The sequence below is a fragment of the Brienomyrus brachyistius genome, chromosome 10 (genome assembly GCF_023856365.1).
Source record: "Brienomyrus brachyistius isolate T26 chromosome 10, BBRACH_0.4, whole genome shotgun sequence".
NCBI lineage: Eukaryota > Metazoa > Chordata > Actinopteri > Osteoglossiformes > Mormyridae > Brienomyrus > Brienomyrus brachyistius.
In genome coordinates this window covers 7544847-7561075 of record NC_064542.1, presented here as the reverse complement: position 1 = coordinate 7561075, position 16229 = coordinate 7544847, and the positions used below count along the sequence as shown (strand labels likewise).

The 16229-nt window shown below is 44.9% G+C and overlaps 1 protein-coding gene across 6 annotated transcripts; it reads left to right on the top strand.

Moving 5' to 3' along the window:
* Window positions 1-21: 21 nt before the first annotated feature.
* LOC125750339 (janus kinase and microtubule-interacting protein 2-like) lies at window positions 22-16068 on the top strand. 6 transcript variants are annotated; one of them, XM_049027966.1, is made up of 22 exons: window positions 22-156; window positions 4039-4292; window positions 5303-5800; window positions 6167-6376; window positions 7121-7219; window positions 7413-7559; window positions 8254-8394; window positions 8677-8730; window positions 8815-8937; window positions 9111-9239; window positions 9819-9902; window positions 10067-10129; window positions 10231-10329; window positions 10512-10610; window positions 11140-11193; window positions 11314-11379; window positions 11619-11687; window positions 11794-11871; window positions 12487-12690; window positions 13082-13147; window positions 13456-13529; window positions 13697-13833. In XM_049027966.1, the coding sequence occupies exons 2-21, from the start codon at window positions 4164-4166 to the stop codon at window positions 13504-13506; spliced, it is 2463 nt and encodes an 820-aa protein (XP_048883923.1). In that variant the 5' UTR covers window positions 22-156; window positions 4039-4163; the 3' UTR covers window positions 13507-13529; window positions 13697-13833. The 6 variants fall into 6 exon arrangements, 5 of the variants coding, with proteins under 5 accessions (XP_048883923.1, XP_048883922.1, XP_048883920.1 ...); XM_049027965.1 differs by lacking the exon at window positions 13456-13529 and having other exon boundaries at window positions 12496-12690; window positions 13697-16068; XM_049027963.1 differs by lacking the exon at window positions 13456-13529 and having other exon boundaries at window positions 13697-16067.
* The last annotated feature ends 161 nt before the right edge of the window (window positions 16069-16229 follow it).

Genomic DNA, 16229 nt, shown 5'->3' with positions numbered 1-16229 from the left:
GCGGGCGGGGCCTGACAGCATCATCATCACCGCCAGCGTCTCCGCCATCATCATCCTCACACGCAGTTGCTGATGTTGAGCAGCACTGGAGCGAAAGCGGGGAAGCCATGAGTTTGACTGGCGTAGGTCTTTCCTCTTCGGGGTTTTCATAACAAGGTAAGAGAGTTTATTGCCATTGATGGCGCTGCGCAACCGACAGTCTGAAGGACGCAGCAGCTTCTCTGCCTCATGGTTTGTATTATGCGTTCACACGTATGGGAATTTCCCTGTGCCTGTTATAAATGCGGTCGGAGACGGTGATCAGTCATGTAAAAGCTTTGGACCGGGGCGAGGACTGCTTCTCGGTACCTTTACACATTCCTGTAAATGCGCCCGTTTTTTATTACTATTTGCTCTCCCCCTGAAGCCATATTCGTTATAAAAACAAGCGACTGTTCCTTTTAATTTATTTCATGGCAAAATATATCACGCGGTTCTATCTTATTTTATGTTACTTTATTCTTTTCCATCTTCTTATGCTGCACAGGGTTAGTTACGATCGCGGCGTGCGGATACCTGCGGAGGACCGGCTCTCTCCGCCGGCTCTCCGGCTGCCTGGCATCCCTGTATGATGTGTGATTGCCCGTGTGATCTCCCCAGGGTGTCCCGATGCCTCGGGGTGGCTTCAGTACCCCCCGTCTGGGATAGGTGTATAGATGGATGGATATATTACGATGATCAAAAATAGAACTGCTCTCTCTCTCTCTCTCTCTCTCTCTCTCTCTCTCTCTCTCTCTGTCATGGTAGTCTTCGATTTATTTGTTGGACGCATTTAAAATCGCCTCTATGCAAAGCTGAGCGAATCTGATGTTTTCATTGCGGCTGGTCTTTTACTCTCTCTTATTGTTGTACTGAGTCCATGTCCTTTAATTTCCCTGTAAATTAATATGATTCTGGCTTTTATAACAGTTGTATACATACTGCTGAGCTGGTCAAAGTGGTTCTATTACTGATGAAGGCCCAGAATAAATTAAGGCCTCAGAGCTTTTCTGATCATCCGCATCTCACATCACCATGACTTAATTACTTTATCGAATTCTTAGAATGTGTGAACAAAAATACTGCACACTCAGTGGTGCTCACTACTGGTTGTCTAAGGACTATCATGATATTTAGTACTAGATATATCTTAAGAAATTAGTAAACAAATAGTGTGCATCTGCTCTTTAGAACACATTTTTAAAGGTACGTATTAAAAATAATACCTGTATATGGGTGTTTATACTTTCCCCAAGTGAAACAGCATGGTTTTATTGTAAGCAAAATAAAAGGTATTGTCTTGTTTTAAGCAAAAACTTCTTTTAGTGTAACTTATGAGGACATAAGTCAGAAATGACACCAGGCTAACATCACATGTGTAAAATACTAGGTTAACCGTCACATGTTCAAAATAATTCACAAAAAAAGACCCATCGATATACTATTTATCAAAAAATAATATTGAAACATGTTTCGATGTGTTTTTACCTACAGTACATAGTCATTTATAAGGGTGTTAGACACATACTAATGGTACTTAATGCAAGATCATGATGCAGTATATGAAGTGTACCTTAAGTTATAAAATGCAACTGGAATACTGTAAGATTCAATACTTTACAAAAAATAAAAACATAAAACTAAATAAAAAAATAAAACGTTTTAAGAGGGGCAATTGAGAAAAGGGTGTCAAAGATAAAATGGGCCGTTGGCACATCTCTGCGCATCAAGACCAGAGTGAGACGTAGGAAGAGAACGTCTGTAGAACCTTCACTAATATCCTGGTCTTTGCTGCTAGACTTGATGTCTGACTCATCGTTGATGAAATACTAGAGCAGGATTCCGTGTCTGACCGGTACTTTTTGTTCTCCTCCGGCAAACTTTCACGATTAGAGGATCCCTCGAGAGATTTTGCGTGGTCATCTGTTATCGATAATGGGCACTTGGGTCATTAAGGGATTTTCCTTGTCCGAGGCCTGGGAGACACCTCAGACAGAATGGCAAATGCAGGCTGCGGAGCTGAGCCAAAAAGTTCACCAGAAACAGGAATTTTTATGGAGTCGTCCTTCTAGAAATTGTCCCTCTAGATACAGCCTTGTGTGTTCTGCACTTCGCAAATGTACATTGGTCACTCTGGAGAAAGTAATACGTAGAAGCTGGTGTTCTGTGAAGTCGTCTCTTGTGGTCCCTATTTTAAGGCGTTCAGTGTCAACAGTGGGCAGTTCTGTATTTACAGTACAGATACATTCATAAATAATTTGTGAACCTCTATTTCAGGGCTCCCCAGTTCTGGTCCTGGAGGGCCAGCCTGCACCACAGTTTGCAGATTTCCATGCTCAAACACACCTTATTCAGCTCATGTCAATCACATTTCAGATAGACAGAGGGGCCACTGGGTAGACGGCCTCGATTAGTGCATGTTAAAGCACGTCCAGGCATTATGATACATTATGCTGCTTCGGAAACTGCTGTTCATGTTATTAGATTATTTTCTGTTTCTGGGAATGATGTTTGTTTCTTAGTAGCTTTTCAGAAACTTCAGTCCTGCGGACTTTGGCTTTAGGCGCTTAAGGCTGGGGCACTCTGGGCAGAGGATACCAAGTCAGCCCTTCAGACTTTGGCTTTAGGGGCTTAAGGCTGGGGCACTCTGGGCAGAGGATACCAAGTCAGCCTTCAGACTTTGGCTTTAGGGGCTTAAGGCTGGGGCACTCTGGGCAGAGGATACCAAGTCAGCCTTCAGACTTTGGCTTTAGGGGCTTAAGGCTGGGGCACTCTGGGCAGAGGATACCAAGTCAGCCTTCAGACTTTGGCTTTAGGGGCTTAAGGCTGGGGCACTCTGGGCAGAGGATACCAAGTCAGCCTTCAGACTTTGGCTTTAGGCGCTTAAGGCTGGGGCACTCTGGGCAGAGGATACCAAGTCAGCCTTCAGACTTTGGCTTTAGGGGCTTAAGGCTGGGGCACTCTGGGCAGAGGATACCAAGTCAGCCTTCAGACTTTGGCTTTAGGCGCTTAAGGCTGGGGCACTCTGGGCAGAGGATACCAAGTCAGCCTTCAGACTTTGGCTTTAGGGGCTTAAGGCTGGGGCACACTGGGCAGAGGATACCAAGTCAGCCTTCAGACTTTGGCTTTAGGCGCTTAAGGCTGGGGCACTCTGGGCAGAGGATACCAAGTCAGCCTTCAGACTTTGGCTTTAGGGGCTTAAGGCTGGGGCACTCTGGGCAGAGGATACCAAGTCAGCAGCTCACTTCTTAGAAGGAAACTCACTTATGAAGAAAAACTTTTTTGGGGTCGGTATCTGTTGGTCCATCTGACAGCACTTTACTCGAGGGAACACAAATAATGTAGTGTAACTCTTACTCAATGTATTAACCAGAAAGTAGGTGTTATTTACATACTGATCTCATGTTTGTTCATCATTAATGTATCACGACGGTTCATGTAATTCATGCAGTTATTATATTTGTTCATGATTTGTACTTCAGTAGTAATTGAGTTACTAAGTTACTTGTACCTCCTCAAGTGAAGTGTTACCGTATATATTTGCGCTTTCAAACTTTTAGCATCGATCGATTGCATCACTGTTATGGAACGGCCCCTCCCCCCCTGAAAAGGCACGTCTATTATTGACTGTCCTACTTTTATCTGTTCCCCTGTTACCACTACAGCCTATTGGTTACCTACTCACTGGCATCAGCATTGATCTGCTCCATTAGGTAGATGCTACACATAGAGGGAGAGGGACCTCAGGACTGTGCTTAGAGACACTCACCGAAGAGTGAGCTCAAGGATCAGATTGTCAAACACTGAGGTTTCTGACCTACTGAAGCTCCAGCTCCAGTTAAAACTCGCTGCTATTATGTGCTGCTAAACTTTAAACCAGTGCAGGCAGAGAGCATGCAGACCAAGTGTCCCACAAGTTGAGTTATCATGGTTTGCTAGGTCACAGGATTGAGAACGAGTGAAGTCAGGTGCAAACAGATATTTGTGGGTCTGTTTTCAGAGCATGATGCATTTTTGCAGGTCATCGGGCCACTAGAATAATGGGAAGGAGGAAGGACTGGAAGCCTTGGAGGACCTTACGTTCGATCTATGAGGTGATGGACCTTTCCAAATGAAGGTATCAGAGAAGGAGCTGATTTGATGCCATGGCCAAGAAGGGACGTCCCAAGGGCGAGAGGCCCGAAGTTCTTATTTCCTCCCTGCAAGCAGCTAACGAAGAACTCAGGTCCAAACTCACTGATATTCAGATAGAATTGCATCAAGAGAAATGCAAGGTATGTTTCATTTTATCGTGGTATTTTTGCTTTCTACTGTGTGTCTGATGAACTTTCATAAGATATGCCCGAGATTTTTAATGAGAAAGATTAATTTAGGTATTTGGTAAAAATGTAACATAAAAATGAATTAATCATTCGACCAATGAACTAGCTTCCTCCGTCAGATCGTGTCTCTTAATCCCCTCCCCCATCCCTCATCATTCCCGTCTTCTACCAATAACGTTGCACATCATCAATGAGTTGTCACGCCATGACATTCACGCTCGCATCTCAGCTCCCGTAAACAAGGTTAGCTAGCTGTTTACAATTGCTAGCCAAGTTAATGTGCTACTGCAAGTCTTCAGCGCTTGATTGTTTCTATGTTGTCGTCCCACAGACATATGTTGCATTAGCCTAAAACTATCAAAATATATCTCACGCATGTTTGCTTGGGTAGCTACGTAATCAGTGTGCTTGCACAGACATACCGTGACACTGCGTTACGGACTTATGTTAATGTCACTTGGCTAACGTTAGCTAGCAAGACTGATGGCCGACCAACTGTCTTTGTAGTTTTGCCTGTACAAATTACGCTGTCCTACAATATTTGCTAGCCAGCCACAAACACCAACGTAACACAGCCATTTCCATCTTCTGGTCCTGTCCACAAACACCCCTGACTATATCAAACCATGAACCGCAGAAGAATTAGTGACATCGTCTAGACCAGCGATGTCAAACTTCCATCCTCGGAGACCTGAGCCCTGTGTAGCTTAGTTCTTTCCCTGGTCCTCCACAGATGATTCAGCTCAAGAGCTGTGTGCTAGTTAGCACAAGGAGTTTGATCAGGTGTGTTAAATGAGGGGAAACCTAAAAACGTGCAGGGCTCCGGCCCTTCAGGACTGGAGTTTGACATCCCTGGTAAAGACTGATAAGAGTCAATTCCAGAGTTGCTTGGATCACTTTCAGCTTTCAATTACCAGCATTCCTGCTCTATCTGTCATCTTCCCAATTCTTCTTGTCTGCAGGTGAGCAAGCTGGAGCGGGAGAAGTCGCAGGACGTCAAGCGGATCCGAGAGCAGGAGCAGCACCGGCACACGGTGGCGATGACGGAGCAGCGAGCCCGCTGGCATGAGGAGAAGCAGAAGGAGCTGCAGGCCTTGCGGGAGATGCTGGCACGCCAACACGAGCAGGAGGTTGCCCGTATTATCAAGATCCGCGATGCCGAGAACCAGCGGCTGAAGACGGCTCTGATTGCCCAGCGTGATGGCAGCGGGGAGAAGGTGCGGACGGCCCTCACGCTGGAGGCCCGGGAGGAGGCCCGGCGATTCTTTGACCAGGAGCGCCTAAGGCTGCTTCAGGAGATCACCGAGCTCAAGGCCTCCAAGAAGCAGGCGGACCAAACATTGAGTGACATCATCCAGGCTGATAAGATGAAGGCTGGGGACTTGCGCAGTGAGCACCAGTTGCACCAGGAGGAGCTCTCCAAAATCAAGTGGGACTGCGAGCGTAACATCCGTAGACTGGTGAGGGCATTTCCACGATTTTTGGGGAATGCCAAGGAAGGTAGAATATGAGTTTCAGGAAGAACAGTGGGTCAATCTGTGGGCCCTTGAGCAAGGCCTTAGCCCCCAACTCCATGAGCACTAAGGTGCAAGAAGTGGTAGGCAAAAAGGCAATTTCCCTGTGGGGATCAATAAAGTGTAATTATTATATCTGATCCTGAGGCATCATCTACAAAGTCTCTCTCATTAGCTGAAATGCTACATTTAATGCTTCTACGAATTGTATTTAAAGGACATATAAACCAGCAAAAACATCCTTTACCAAGATGTTCAGCATATAATTCCTCAGGGCCATTTATGTGGCGTTCTCTGTGCTGATATACGCAGGTGGACGAGATCAAAGCAAAGGATCGCACCATATTCTCCCTCGAGAGGGAGCTGGAGACGGCGATGGGCTCCGTGCAGAAGCTGCAGCTGCAGAAGGACGCCCTGGACGAGCAGCTCTTCCTGGCCAAGGAGGCCGAGTGCAACCTGAGCAGCCCTAAGCGGGAGATCCCCGGCCGCATGGGAGATGGCGCTGAGCAGTGCGGCAGTCCGGTAAGAGGTCCGGGAGATGGGAAGCTGAAGAACAGCAACAGCTAGCTGGACCTCGGTTATAAGCTCTAGAAACCCAGCGGAAGTTTCCAGAGGATAAGGTGGATTAACATTATTTGGTTAATAACACCATATGAACAAAAGTATTGGGACACCAGCTTGTCCAACATCTCTGTGAATCAAAGGGTATTAATATGAGGTTGGCTAACCCTTCGTTGCTATAATAGCATATGATCTTCTGGGAGGGCCTTTCCATTAGATGCTGGGAGATCGCTGGTGGGATTTGCTGCCATTCCGGTTGGGTATTGATGTTGGGTGATCAGGTCCCTCTCTGAGAGCTTGTGTGGCCCCCCCACCTTGCAGCTGAACCTGCACGTCACAGACACTTCACTCGCAGTTGGCCAGGGCAGATCTAGCAGGACAGAAATGTGGAGAAGCGACTTGTTGGAAAGGTGTCCAATGGTGTCCAACGACGGTGCTGGACTGACTAACCTCTTCTGCATGATCCACCCCATGCTGCTGCCATTGTGTGACGCTGCAGGTTGCATGGCATGCTTAATTACACACCTGCATCTCAGCAGTGGGTGTGGCTTATGTGGCTACTTCCTCTAATTACTACAGGTGTCCCGATACTTTTGTTCATATAGTGTAAGTAAAATCATAATGTTACAGGAAATAATATGCAAGAAATATTGAGATCCTCTTGTTGATTTAACTTCGTTGGCCGTTTTGGGTGATGTGACCCAGGATTTGCGCAAGAACCAGAGGCGTCTGGCGGGACTGAACTCCACCATCCGCCGACTGGAGGACCGCAACGCTCTGCTGGTGGAAGAGAGGAACGAGCTGGTATGGGGCTGATCATGAGCTCGAACCCGTGGCCTTAACCAGCTAGCAGGTTCCTCTGGACCTGTTATATTCGACCAGGAGTCGTGGACATGCCTTTGGTTCACAGTTAGCATGAGAAACTCCTCTGCAGAGGATCTGGGGTGACGAGCGTTCGGCCTCAGGCGCCACTTCTAAGCACGTGATGTTCTTGCAGCTGAAGCGTGTTCGAGAGACGGACAAACAGATCAAGCCCCTGTTGGAGAAGAATAGGCTGCTGGGTAGGAGAAACGATGACTTGAGCCAGTCTCTTCAGCGACAGGAGGAGAAGATCCGCTCGCTGGCCAAGGAGAACATGGAGATGGTAAGACTTCAAGCTGCAAGATTATCGCTGCGAAATCTTCTTATAAATCAAAGGCAAAATTTATGTCAACAACAACAGAAACAAATTTAATTTATATACCACATCACAGAGGAAATAAAAAGTTAAAGGTATTAATTACAAATAAAAGGTAGAAGAGATGAAACAGAACCACAAATAATATGACAGAGACAGTAGACTACCTCAAACTGTAGTAACAGAGAATAGATGAGAGAGTCACTGATCAAAGAAAGACCAGCAGCGGAGAGAGAAGAGGTGGGACTTGAGTTGAGATTTGAATATGGGGAGAGAAGTAGAGGCTCTGGGGGAGGGAATTCCTCCACTTGGGGGCTGTAGCCTTAAATGCGTTCTGTACTGTCCAGGCTCACCACCACCCTACTGGATAGCAAGGGTGTAGATTTGGATGTAGACGGTAGGCACATTTCCCTAAACATAATGTGGGAGTATTGTGTCTGGTTCAGAGGGGCGATAATTTGGGGCTGATTCTGTCCCTACCAGCGTTGAAACCAAGCTTTCACCCTTGGTGGACAAGCATTTGGAAATGGATGTATGGACAAATAGGTAGATGTTCCGATGGACACTTGTTTCCCACAATGTGATTTATGAATTGTCTTGTCGGAAAGTTACGAGGTTATGCAGAAAGGCTATAAGGACCAAGCCATGTTTTTGCCTGTAGAAAGAAAAGATCAGTTCCCACCCTCCTCTGAAGAAGCCAAAGTCTCTGAATGATCTGGACCAGGTTCATGCCGAGCAGGAGATCGAGTTCCTGAAGCTGCAAGTTCTGGAACAGCAGAACATTATAGATGATCTGACCAGGGTGAGTCCACTAAATTCAGTTACAGATCATTTGATAGAAAGTACATCACCATTACCTTTGAAAGTCATCTCGTATAACACCCTACCTTTGTGAAATGAAGACTGCCTTCTTTTCCATGGAAGCAGCTTTCCGATATGAAAATTCTCATGCTGAGTCAGACACCCAAACACTCAAAATTCTGTTGTTTCATTATGTTTATTTATAGAAATATTTCTATATAGTATATTAAAGCGCATGGTCTTCTGATTTGCCGTGTGTGAGTTAATGTTCTCATTGTGTCAGGATAGGGAAAGACTCCGTAGAAAGCGTCAGAAACGCAGCTCCAGGCCTTTGAAGGTAGGAATTCCATGGGGGTTAAAACATTCATTTATCTCAAAGGCAAGGGACCAGATAACGGTAATAACATGCTGATTGGTGCAGAGGCATACAGTGGTGGACACCTTCTTTGGGTATGACGAGGAATCGATGGATTCTGAAACCTCGTCGCTGGCCTCCTTCCGAACCGACAGGACCCCCGCCACTCCTGAGGAAGACCTAGAAGAGGTAAATCACCCGATCGCTGCCTAGCAGCATGTTTGTTCTGAGTTTCTGTATGTCGTGCGGCTTAAAAGTACGGCTCCGTACGACTTATTGGGGGACCATGTGGTCCTGACACCGGTCTCCTCTCCACTGTCGTCCCCTCGCTGCTCTCTCACCCCACCTGTGCCTCTCTGCAGGGCTTACCCTCGGAGGATACGGAGCTGCGTTTTCGACAGCTGACACAGGAGTACCAGGCATTGCAACGAGCGTATGCCCTTCTGCAGGAGCAGAAAGGGGGCGTGGTAGATGCTGAAAAGCAAGCTAAGGTGGGTCAGCAAACTCGCGCGACTTGCTGACGTTAAACAGCTGGGCAGCGTAGTCATATATGAACTGAAATCTGAGATACGCTACAGTATATAGCCAAAAGTAGTAATTAAGCCACGTCCATTGCTGATGCAGGTGTATAATTAAGCACACAGTCACGCGGTTTCCAGCAACAAACATTATCAGGAGAATGAGTGGTTCTCTAGAAGAGGTTAGTGACTTTCTGCTTGGCGCCATTACAGGACGTCATCTTTCCGACGAGTTGGTTCTTCACGTTTCTGTTCCGCTAGAGCTGCCCCTGGCGAAACACAAGTGAAGTGATTGTGTGGGTCTGAATGTCTGGGAGCAAGTTTGGTTGTGAAGTGGTTGGCCTCAAAAGCTCACAGAAACCTTTTAACCCAACATCTCCCAGCATCTAATGGAACGCTTTCCCGAAAGAGAAGAAACACCGAGAGGACCAGCTTCATATTAATACCCTTGGTTTTGGATCGAGATGTTGGACAAGCTGGTGTCCACATACGTTTCGCTGTACAGTGTGTGTATTTGGACCTAATACTTCACAACGACTGTATGTCGCTCAGGCTCACGAGCAGCTCCAAGCTGATCTTCTGATGTACAAGGCCAAAGCTGAGGACCTCGAAAAGGAGCTCACCCTGAGAGGACAGGTACCAGTCCGCAGAGGCTGAGAACAGATTACCGTCATTCAATGCTATATGCAATATCATTAAATGCTAAATGTGTGCAATTCCTCTGGAGCTCATTCATGACCACAGATGTATCAACGGTGTAACATGCTGCTGTAATGTGTAGAACACGGTCCAATTTTCAGGACTCAAAGTGGGTGGAAGACAAGCAGTTGTTCCTCAGAAGAAACCAGGATCTCGTTGATAAGGTCTGGTTCTCTCTGCATGACAACATCTGAAAATTCAATTTGTACCATTTATCTGCCGCACCGGCGTAACTGTGCCAGAGTGAAATTGGGCCTGTCTCCAGGTAGAAAAGCTTGAAGCGGATGTTAATCAACTTCAGCGGGAGTTACAGGACACCAGGGATCAGGGCGAGCTGATGGAGTTCAGGATTCTGGAGCTGGAGGTAACTTTCTAGGCCTGAATCGATGAGGACAAAAATTCCTTAAAGAGCAAGCAGCAGTAATCTGGGTCTTCGGATTTATGCAGTTGGAGGCTCTGATCTCCTGTGAACTTTCAATCTCTCTTAGTGGTTTAGCTACATGTTTCGGAAGAAACTGGTAATGAAAATATTTTGTTGTTCTGTAGGAGCGGGAGAGAAGATCACCTCCGTTTAACCTCCAAATTCACCCTTTCAGAGAAGGGGTCAGCGCTCTGCAGATATACTGCATGAAGGAAGGGGTGAAGGTACGACTCTGACCTCGGTACCACGTCTGTATACAATCCAGCAGTACAGCAGAGGAAAACCCATTTAAAGAATTTGAAAGCTTCAGTAAGAAATGCATAGAATAATTTGCAAGCATGTCAGTTGGATAAAATTGACATTTGTCTTGAATGCATTTGAATATGAGAAAATATAAATCACACATTAGATTAGCATTTTAGAAAAGTGCTTTTTTTCCCCCAATATATCTGCGGTCCTACATTCTGTGTGTTAAGTTTGAATGTGTGTACTTCATAAACTACTTAAATAATTTCTTTTATTTTTACTGTTCAGATGTTAAAATACATGTACACATAACCTAAAACTGAAGAACCCAGGAAGTGAAGATTACCAGGCACTACCCCTGTGCCTTTTGCTGCAGCGTAATAAAGCCTGTCTGAGACAGTGAGGGATGTGGGACGTAGCAGGAGAGCATCTGAGTGACTCTCAGGTATCGACTTCAGTGCTGCGTTTCAGATGATAATGACCCTGATGTGTCTGTTCGAACCCCAGGATGTCTGTATTCCAGATCTAATCAAGCTGCTGGATATCCTCGGCGATAATGGGGTGAGCATTATGTGATCGTGTTAATTACCAGGTTTATCCGGACTCCTGTCCCAGACAGAAGCTGAGCACTGATGGCACCTCTCTGTGTAACTGAAGTTTGTGACTTTCCTTAAAATGCAGAATTTGCGAAACGATGAGCAGGTGGCGATAATTCAAGCCAGCACTGTACTCTCACTGGCCGAAAAGGTGAACTTCCTAATATGCGTTATTCTAAATGTATGTGTTTTTTTATGATTATAATTTAGTTTAAATAATGTCTTGTGTTTTTACCATTTATGTCCCCAAATTGCTAATATTAGCATAGCTAAAGTAATTTTAATTTGATTTCTTTAGAAGTCATTCGGAAGATAAAGGGGTCTATTTCTCTGACAGCAGTGTGACCTATGACACTGTATTCAGCACGTGGCCTTTCTGTCGCCCCCTAGTGGATCCAGCAGATCGAGGGCACAGAGGCCGCACTCCATCAGAAGATGGTGGATCTGGAGGTAGAGATGGTGGGTTTCCTACGTCGTGTTACCAGAGGCCTCAGTGGGAGTCTCACTGAGACCTGCTGCTGTCAATAACCTAGACATGCTCTTCATGCCGTGTTTTTTTATGCAGGAAATGTTCCGCAAGCAGAAAGGCTACCTGGAGGAGGAACTCGACTACAGGAAGCAGGCCTTAGACCAAGCCTACACGGTACATACACTAAATAATCCCTTTTTAATGATAAAACTCACGTTCATGCTTTTAGATAAGGTTGGTCAGTAACACGGTACTTCACAGGGCACAAATACCGTAACATTATGCTATTACTTATGTATTAATTAACTACAAAATAAGTCTTAGTTGCATGCTGATCTCATGTTTATTCATTAATGAACTACAAGCAGCTACTATATTCGTTACTGTATCTTTTAACTCTGCAAACCTTCGTGAACTACTGAAGGAAAAAGTGATGAATAACACAAGTGAAATACTGTTTTTGTGTTTGCTCATCGTTTAATGAACTGTGACGTATCTTTTATTTCAAGTGGCAGCTATATTTGTTCATGATTTGTACTTCAGTAGTAACTGAGTTACTTTCCAAGTATTTGTGCCCCGTCTAGTAAAGTGTTACTGGTTGCTCTTACTCAAATGTAATATTTTCATAATGTGGTCTCCTTTGTTTCATGCCAGATCCTTAAAATAGAATTAAGTTTTTAATATCTGACTGGAATTTGTGGTCATAAGAGCAAAAAAGCTGGAGGCTGCATGCAGGGGGTGCTGTTTGGGGAGAGGTGCTCAGTCAAACCGCAGCCTCTCCTCCCTCAGCAAATCCAGGAGCTGGAGGCGACGCTGTACAATGCGCTGCAGCAGGAGCCCGCGGTGCTGTACGGGGAAGCCCTCAATGACAGGCAGCGCGACGAGCTGCAGGCCGCCGTGGGCAAACTGCGACGGCAGATGCTGCGCAAGAGCCGCGAGTATGACTGCCAGGTGCTACAGGAGCGCATGGAGCTGCTGCAGCAGGCCCAGCAGGTGAGCACCTTCGGGCAACGTGACAGTTCAGTTCCAGAGACTTCATGCGGCTTCCTCTGGACACAGCCAAGCCGAGAGGGTGTGCATTAGTGATGGATAAAATGATGCTTCATGCACCATTTGCCGTATTTTCTGACCCCACTAGACACAAGACGGTGCTCTTGGTTTACTTTGGCCCATGCTTTGTGCCCTCTTTGAACAGAGAGCACCATCTAGTGGAGTCAAAAAATACAGCAAATGGTTCATGAAGCACCATTTTGTCCATCACTAGTGTGCATCTGCGCAAAGCCACTGGCCAGGTTCACTCTGGGTCTTAGAAACAACACTGGAATGTTGCGGCCATGAAACCGAATCTTTTACAGTGGAGCCTTTCGATCATTTCGTACTGCAGAGAATCCGAGATCTGGAGGACAAGACCGATATTCAGAACAGACAAATCAAGGACTTGGAGGAGAAGGTGAGGAGGCTGTGGTCGAGTGCCAAGCCCACAGGTCACCTACCTCTGTCACGCTGTAGAATTAAATTCCTTTGTTTGCACTGTAACAACAAGATATCGAGCGGCACTGTTGTAATTGAGATCTGCCAGGAAGCCCATAGTTATTCCAGGTGGGAATGCAGCACGTACACAGAGCAGAGTGCATGCTGTTAAGGGGCTGCTACTTGTTCAGATAATGACAGTAATTACACATGAATAGCTAAGTTCTATGGCTTTAACTAACTCTCTCCCTTTCCCCACTTTTCTCTCCCTTTCTATTCTTTCTGAAGTTTCTCTTTCTGTTTTTATTCTTCTCTCTTGCCTTTATTCTTTGGCCTTGATGTCTGTGACATCACCTGCTGAGGTGGGTAGACCTCCTAAAAATCAAAAAAAAAAATGCTTTTCAGTAGAACAGAACTAAAAGAAGGTCTGGTCCTACATGAACTGTGTTATACTGGTCTTTGCTTAGCCTGTGCAGTTCTTTATGTCTGACAGGCCGTGCTGATCGTTCTCTTGGCTCTCTCCCCACAGGCTCTCTGGCAGCGCGAGGACACTGTACACAGCAGCATTAGTCTTAAACCATTTGTTCACCCTGGCCTTGTTTACAGCTTTCACATGTATGTAGCAAGAGCTACTCCTGCCGGATGAAGATAAGCCATTTGCTGGACGATGAACGGAGATTCTGCATGTTTCCTTGTAAACCCACAAGTAACACTTATATGCTGCAGTATTAACTGGTGAAGGGAACTTCTGACTTTCATGGGACAAGATGTGACATAAAAAATGAACTCCCATCTCAGATATCAAGCAAACCAAAGATGGGAAACCTGTTTCTCTGCCATGCAGGGGGAAGCTAAACGACATCACTGTCTCGAGGTCAGCGACGGTGAAGCTGTGTTGGGGGAGGCGCCCTCTGGCTGTTGGAGGGTTAACTGCGGGCAACCCTGTCCCTACTGTAAAACCTCTTTGAAGGCACGCGCGCCTGATATCTCGCCACACTGTGACGGAACGCAGAGAATCACGTCTTGCTGCATGCATTCAGCAGATCTGAAGGTGGGGTGGCAGACACAGCAGATTGGTGATCACTGCTGCTTAATCCTTTTTAAAGGATTTTTTTCTTTATTTAAAAGAAAGGTTCTTTATTTAAAAAAAAATATATGGAAAAGACGCCTTTGTCTCCACATTCCGAGATATCGACCTGTGTACACAGGCATACACTATGCAGCCGAAAGCGTGTGTTCACAATCACCTGCTGTTTTCCTGCACGGACAAACGCAAGTTCCAAACTGGAATCGAAGTTTGCCCCCCGCCCCTTTCACTCGAGAAATTATCTCCTGTCTCACAGACTTGAGGTCAAATGCATTGGTATTTATATGCACCTGGAAATGCAGTGTTTAGCGATAGATAGTTCACTTTGAACTGAATGTAATTGTGCTTTAAAGAGCATGCACCCTGCAAACATACAGGTAAGCAATGCTGAATTTTGCAACAACAGACTCAGAACTGCCTTATTGCATTTACTGGTAATGGATTACGTAAAGCACTGAATGTGATTATTTTGTGCTGTGCTTATGTGAGCCTTATACATACAAATTCTTTTCCTCAAAGAATTTAAAAACGTGCATGTTGGACAAAATTTAACACTTTGGTGTGAAAGACAATCTATTTTCTAACTTTATCACACTGTAGTTCACGTTCAGTGTACTGCTCTCAGTGCAGCTTTTTGTTACCTAGCGCAGTATTTTCCAATCCGGTCCTCATGGAATGTCTGTGGGTTCCCACGGACTGGGTTTGAGAATCACTGGTCTAGAGTGGAAGAGGAGTAGAGGGAGATGGATATGTGTGTGCATTGGGGATAGCTTGGGAAAGTATATACGCGTTTGTAGCATACAGCGTTAAAATGCAGTTTTAAATAGTCTTGTTAGATTCCTTAATTCTGAGAGAATGTGAAGGGCACATGAATACTGCATTTGTATGCTAAATCTGAACATGATCAAACTATTTAATGAATGTACAGAATTTATTTCTATGCATTTGACCCCAGGTCTGATTCCCTGTCTGTAACTACATGCCTGATGGATCATGGCGTGTTTTGCTCGTCTGTAAATACCTGCCACGTTTGCATTTTGGTGGATTACGATGAGAGCGCTTACATTTTTTTAAGCAGGAATTAATTTAAATGTCTTTCTCTGCAGTTGGGAATAGATCTTTGTTTGATGCAGGAGGCATGGAGAGTGTCTGTAAGAAATACCTGCGATTGCATTATTGTTCCTAATTATTGCCAAGCTATGGTCCCGCTTGAAAAATGTGTGAATAAGAAAATTATTCATGAATAAATGGTCAGTCAACAAATGGACACGTTAAATGGGATGTACATGGCAGTCGAACATTTTTGACAGATTTTTAACGATATATCTATTATAAACTGCCTTAAATTCACAGATCCTCCTTTGACAGTTTGATTTAACGTGGTGTTTTGGTATTAACTTTTACACGTCTATTCTTTGTCCATTTATTTTTACTTTACTGTTATATTCTTTGTAATATATGCCACAAAAAAGAACTAAATTAAATGTTCATGGCCTTCAGACGTTTGCACCTTACGTTGTGATGCTGCTTGATTGGCTTGATTGTAAGATACTTTACAAACTGGCCCTGAGGGACCAATATTGATGACTTCTATTATTTTGCATAAAGTGATCTTAAATCGTAGGTCATAAACACTGTATATTGTCACAAATAAAAAGGGGATGATCAATATAACTATCATTTTAGTATATTTTAATGTCTGGAGGTTTGTAACCAACATATAAGTAGGTTAGTTTTGCAGACCGGTTCACCGGTTCAAGACAATATCCCATTTATCACTTTTACGACATCAGTTCTCGAGCAATATAAAAGCAGTTTATTCCTTACAACGTGCAATAAACTTATAAAATACATTATTTCAGCTGGATTGAGACAAGCCACAGAGAGTGAATGCCAAGAACGATGTTTCAGAACAAGAAGTTCAGTAAGATAAAACAGATAAAATGTTCGAAATGAGGAGAAAATAAATATGAGG

Excerpts from the sequence above, each read along its gene's own strand:
- LOC125750339 (XM_049027963.1), top strand. The coding sequence starts at position 4,164 with ATGGCCAAGAAGGGACGTCCCAAGGGCGAGAGGCCCGAAGTTCTTATT. Across the intron at positions 10,330-10,511 it reads TCAGGATTCTGGAGCTGGAG|GAGCGGGAGAGAAGATCACC; the intron begins GTAACTTTCTAG and ends GTTGTTCTGTAG. Across the intron at positions 11,380-11,618 it reads TACTCTCACTGGCCGAAAAG|TGGATCCAGCAGATCGAGGG; the intron begins GTGAACTTCCTA and ends GTCGCCCCCTAG.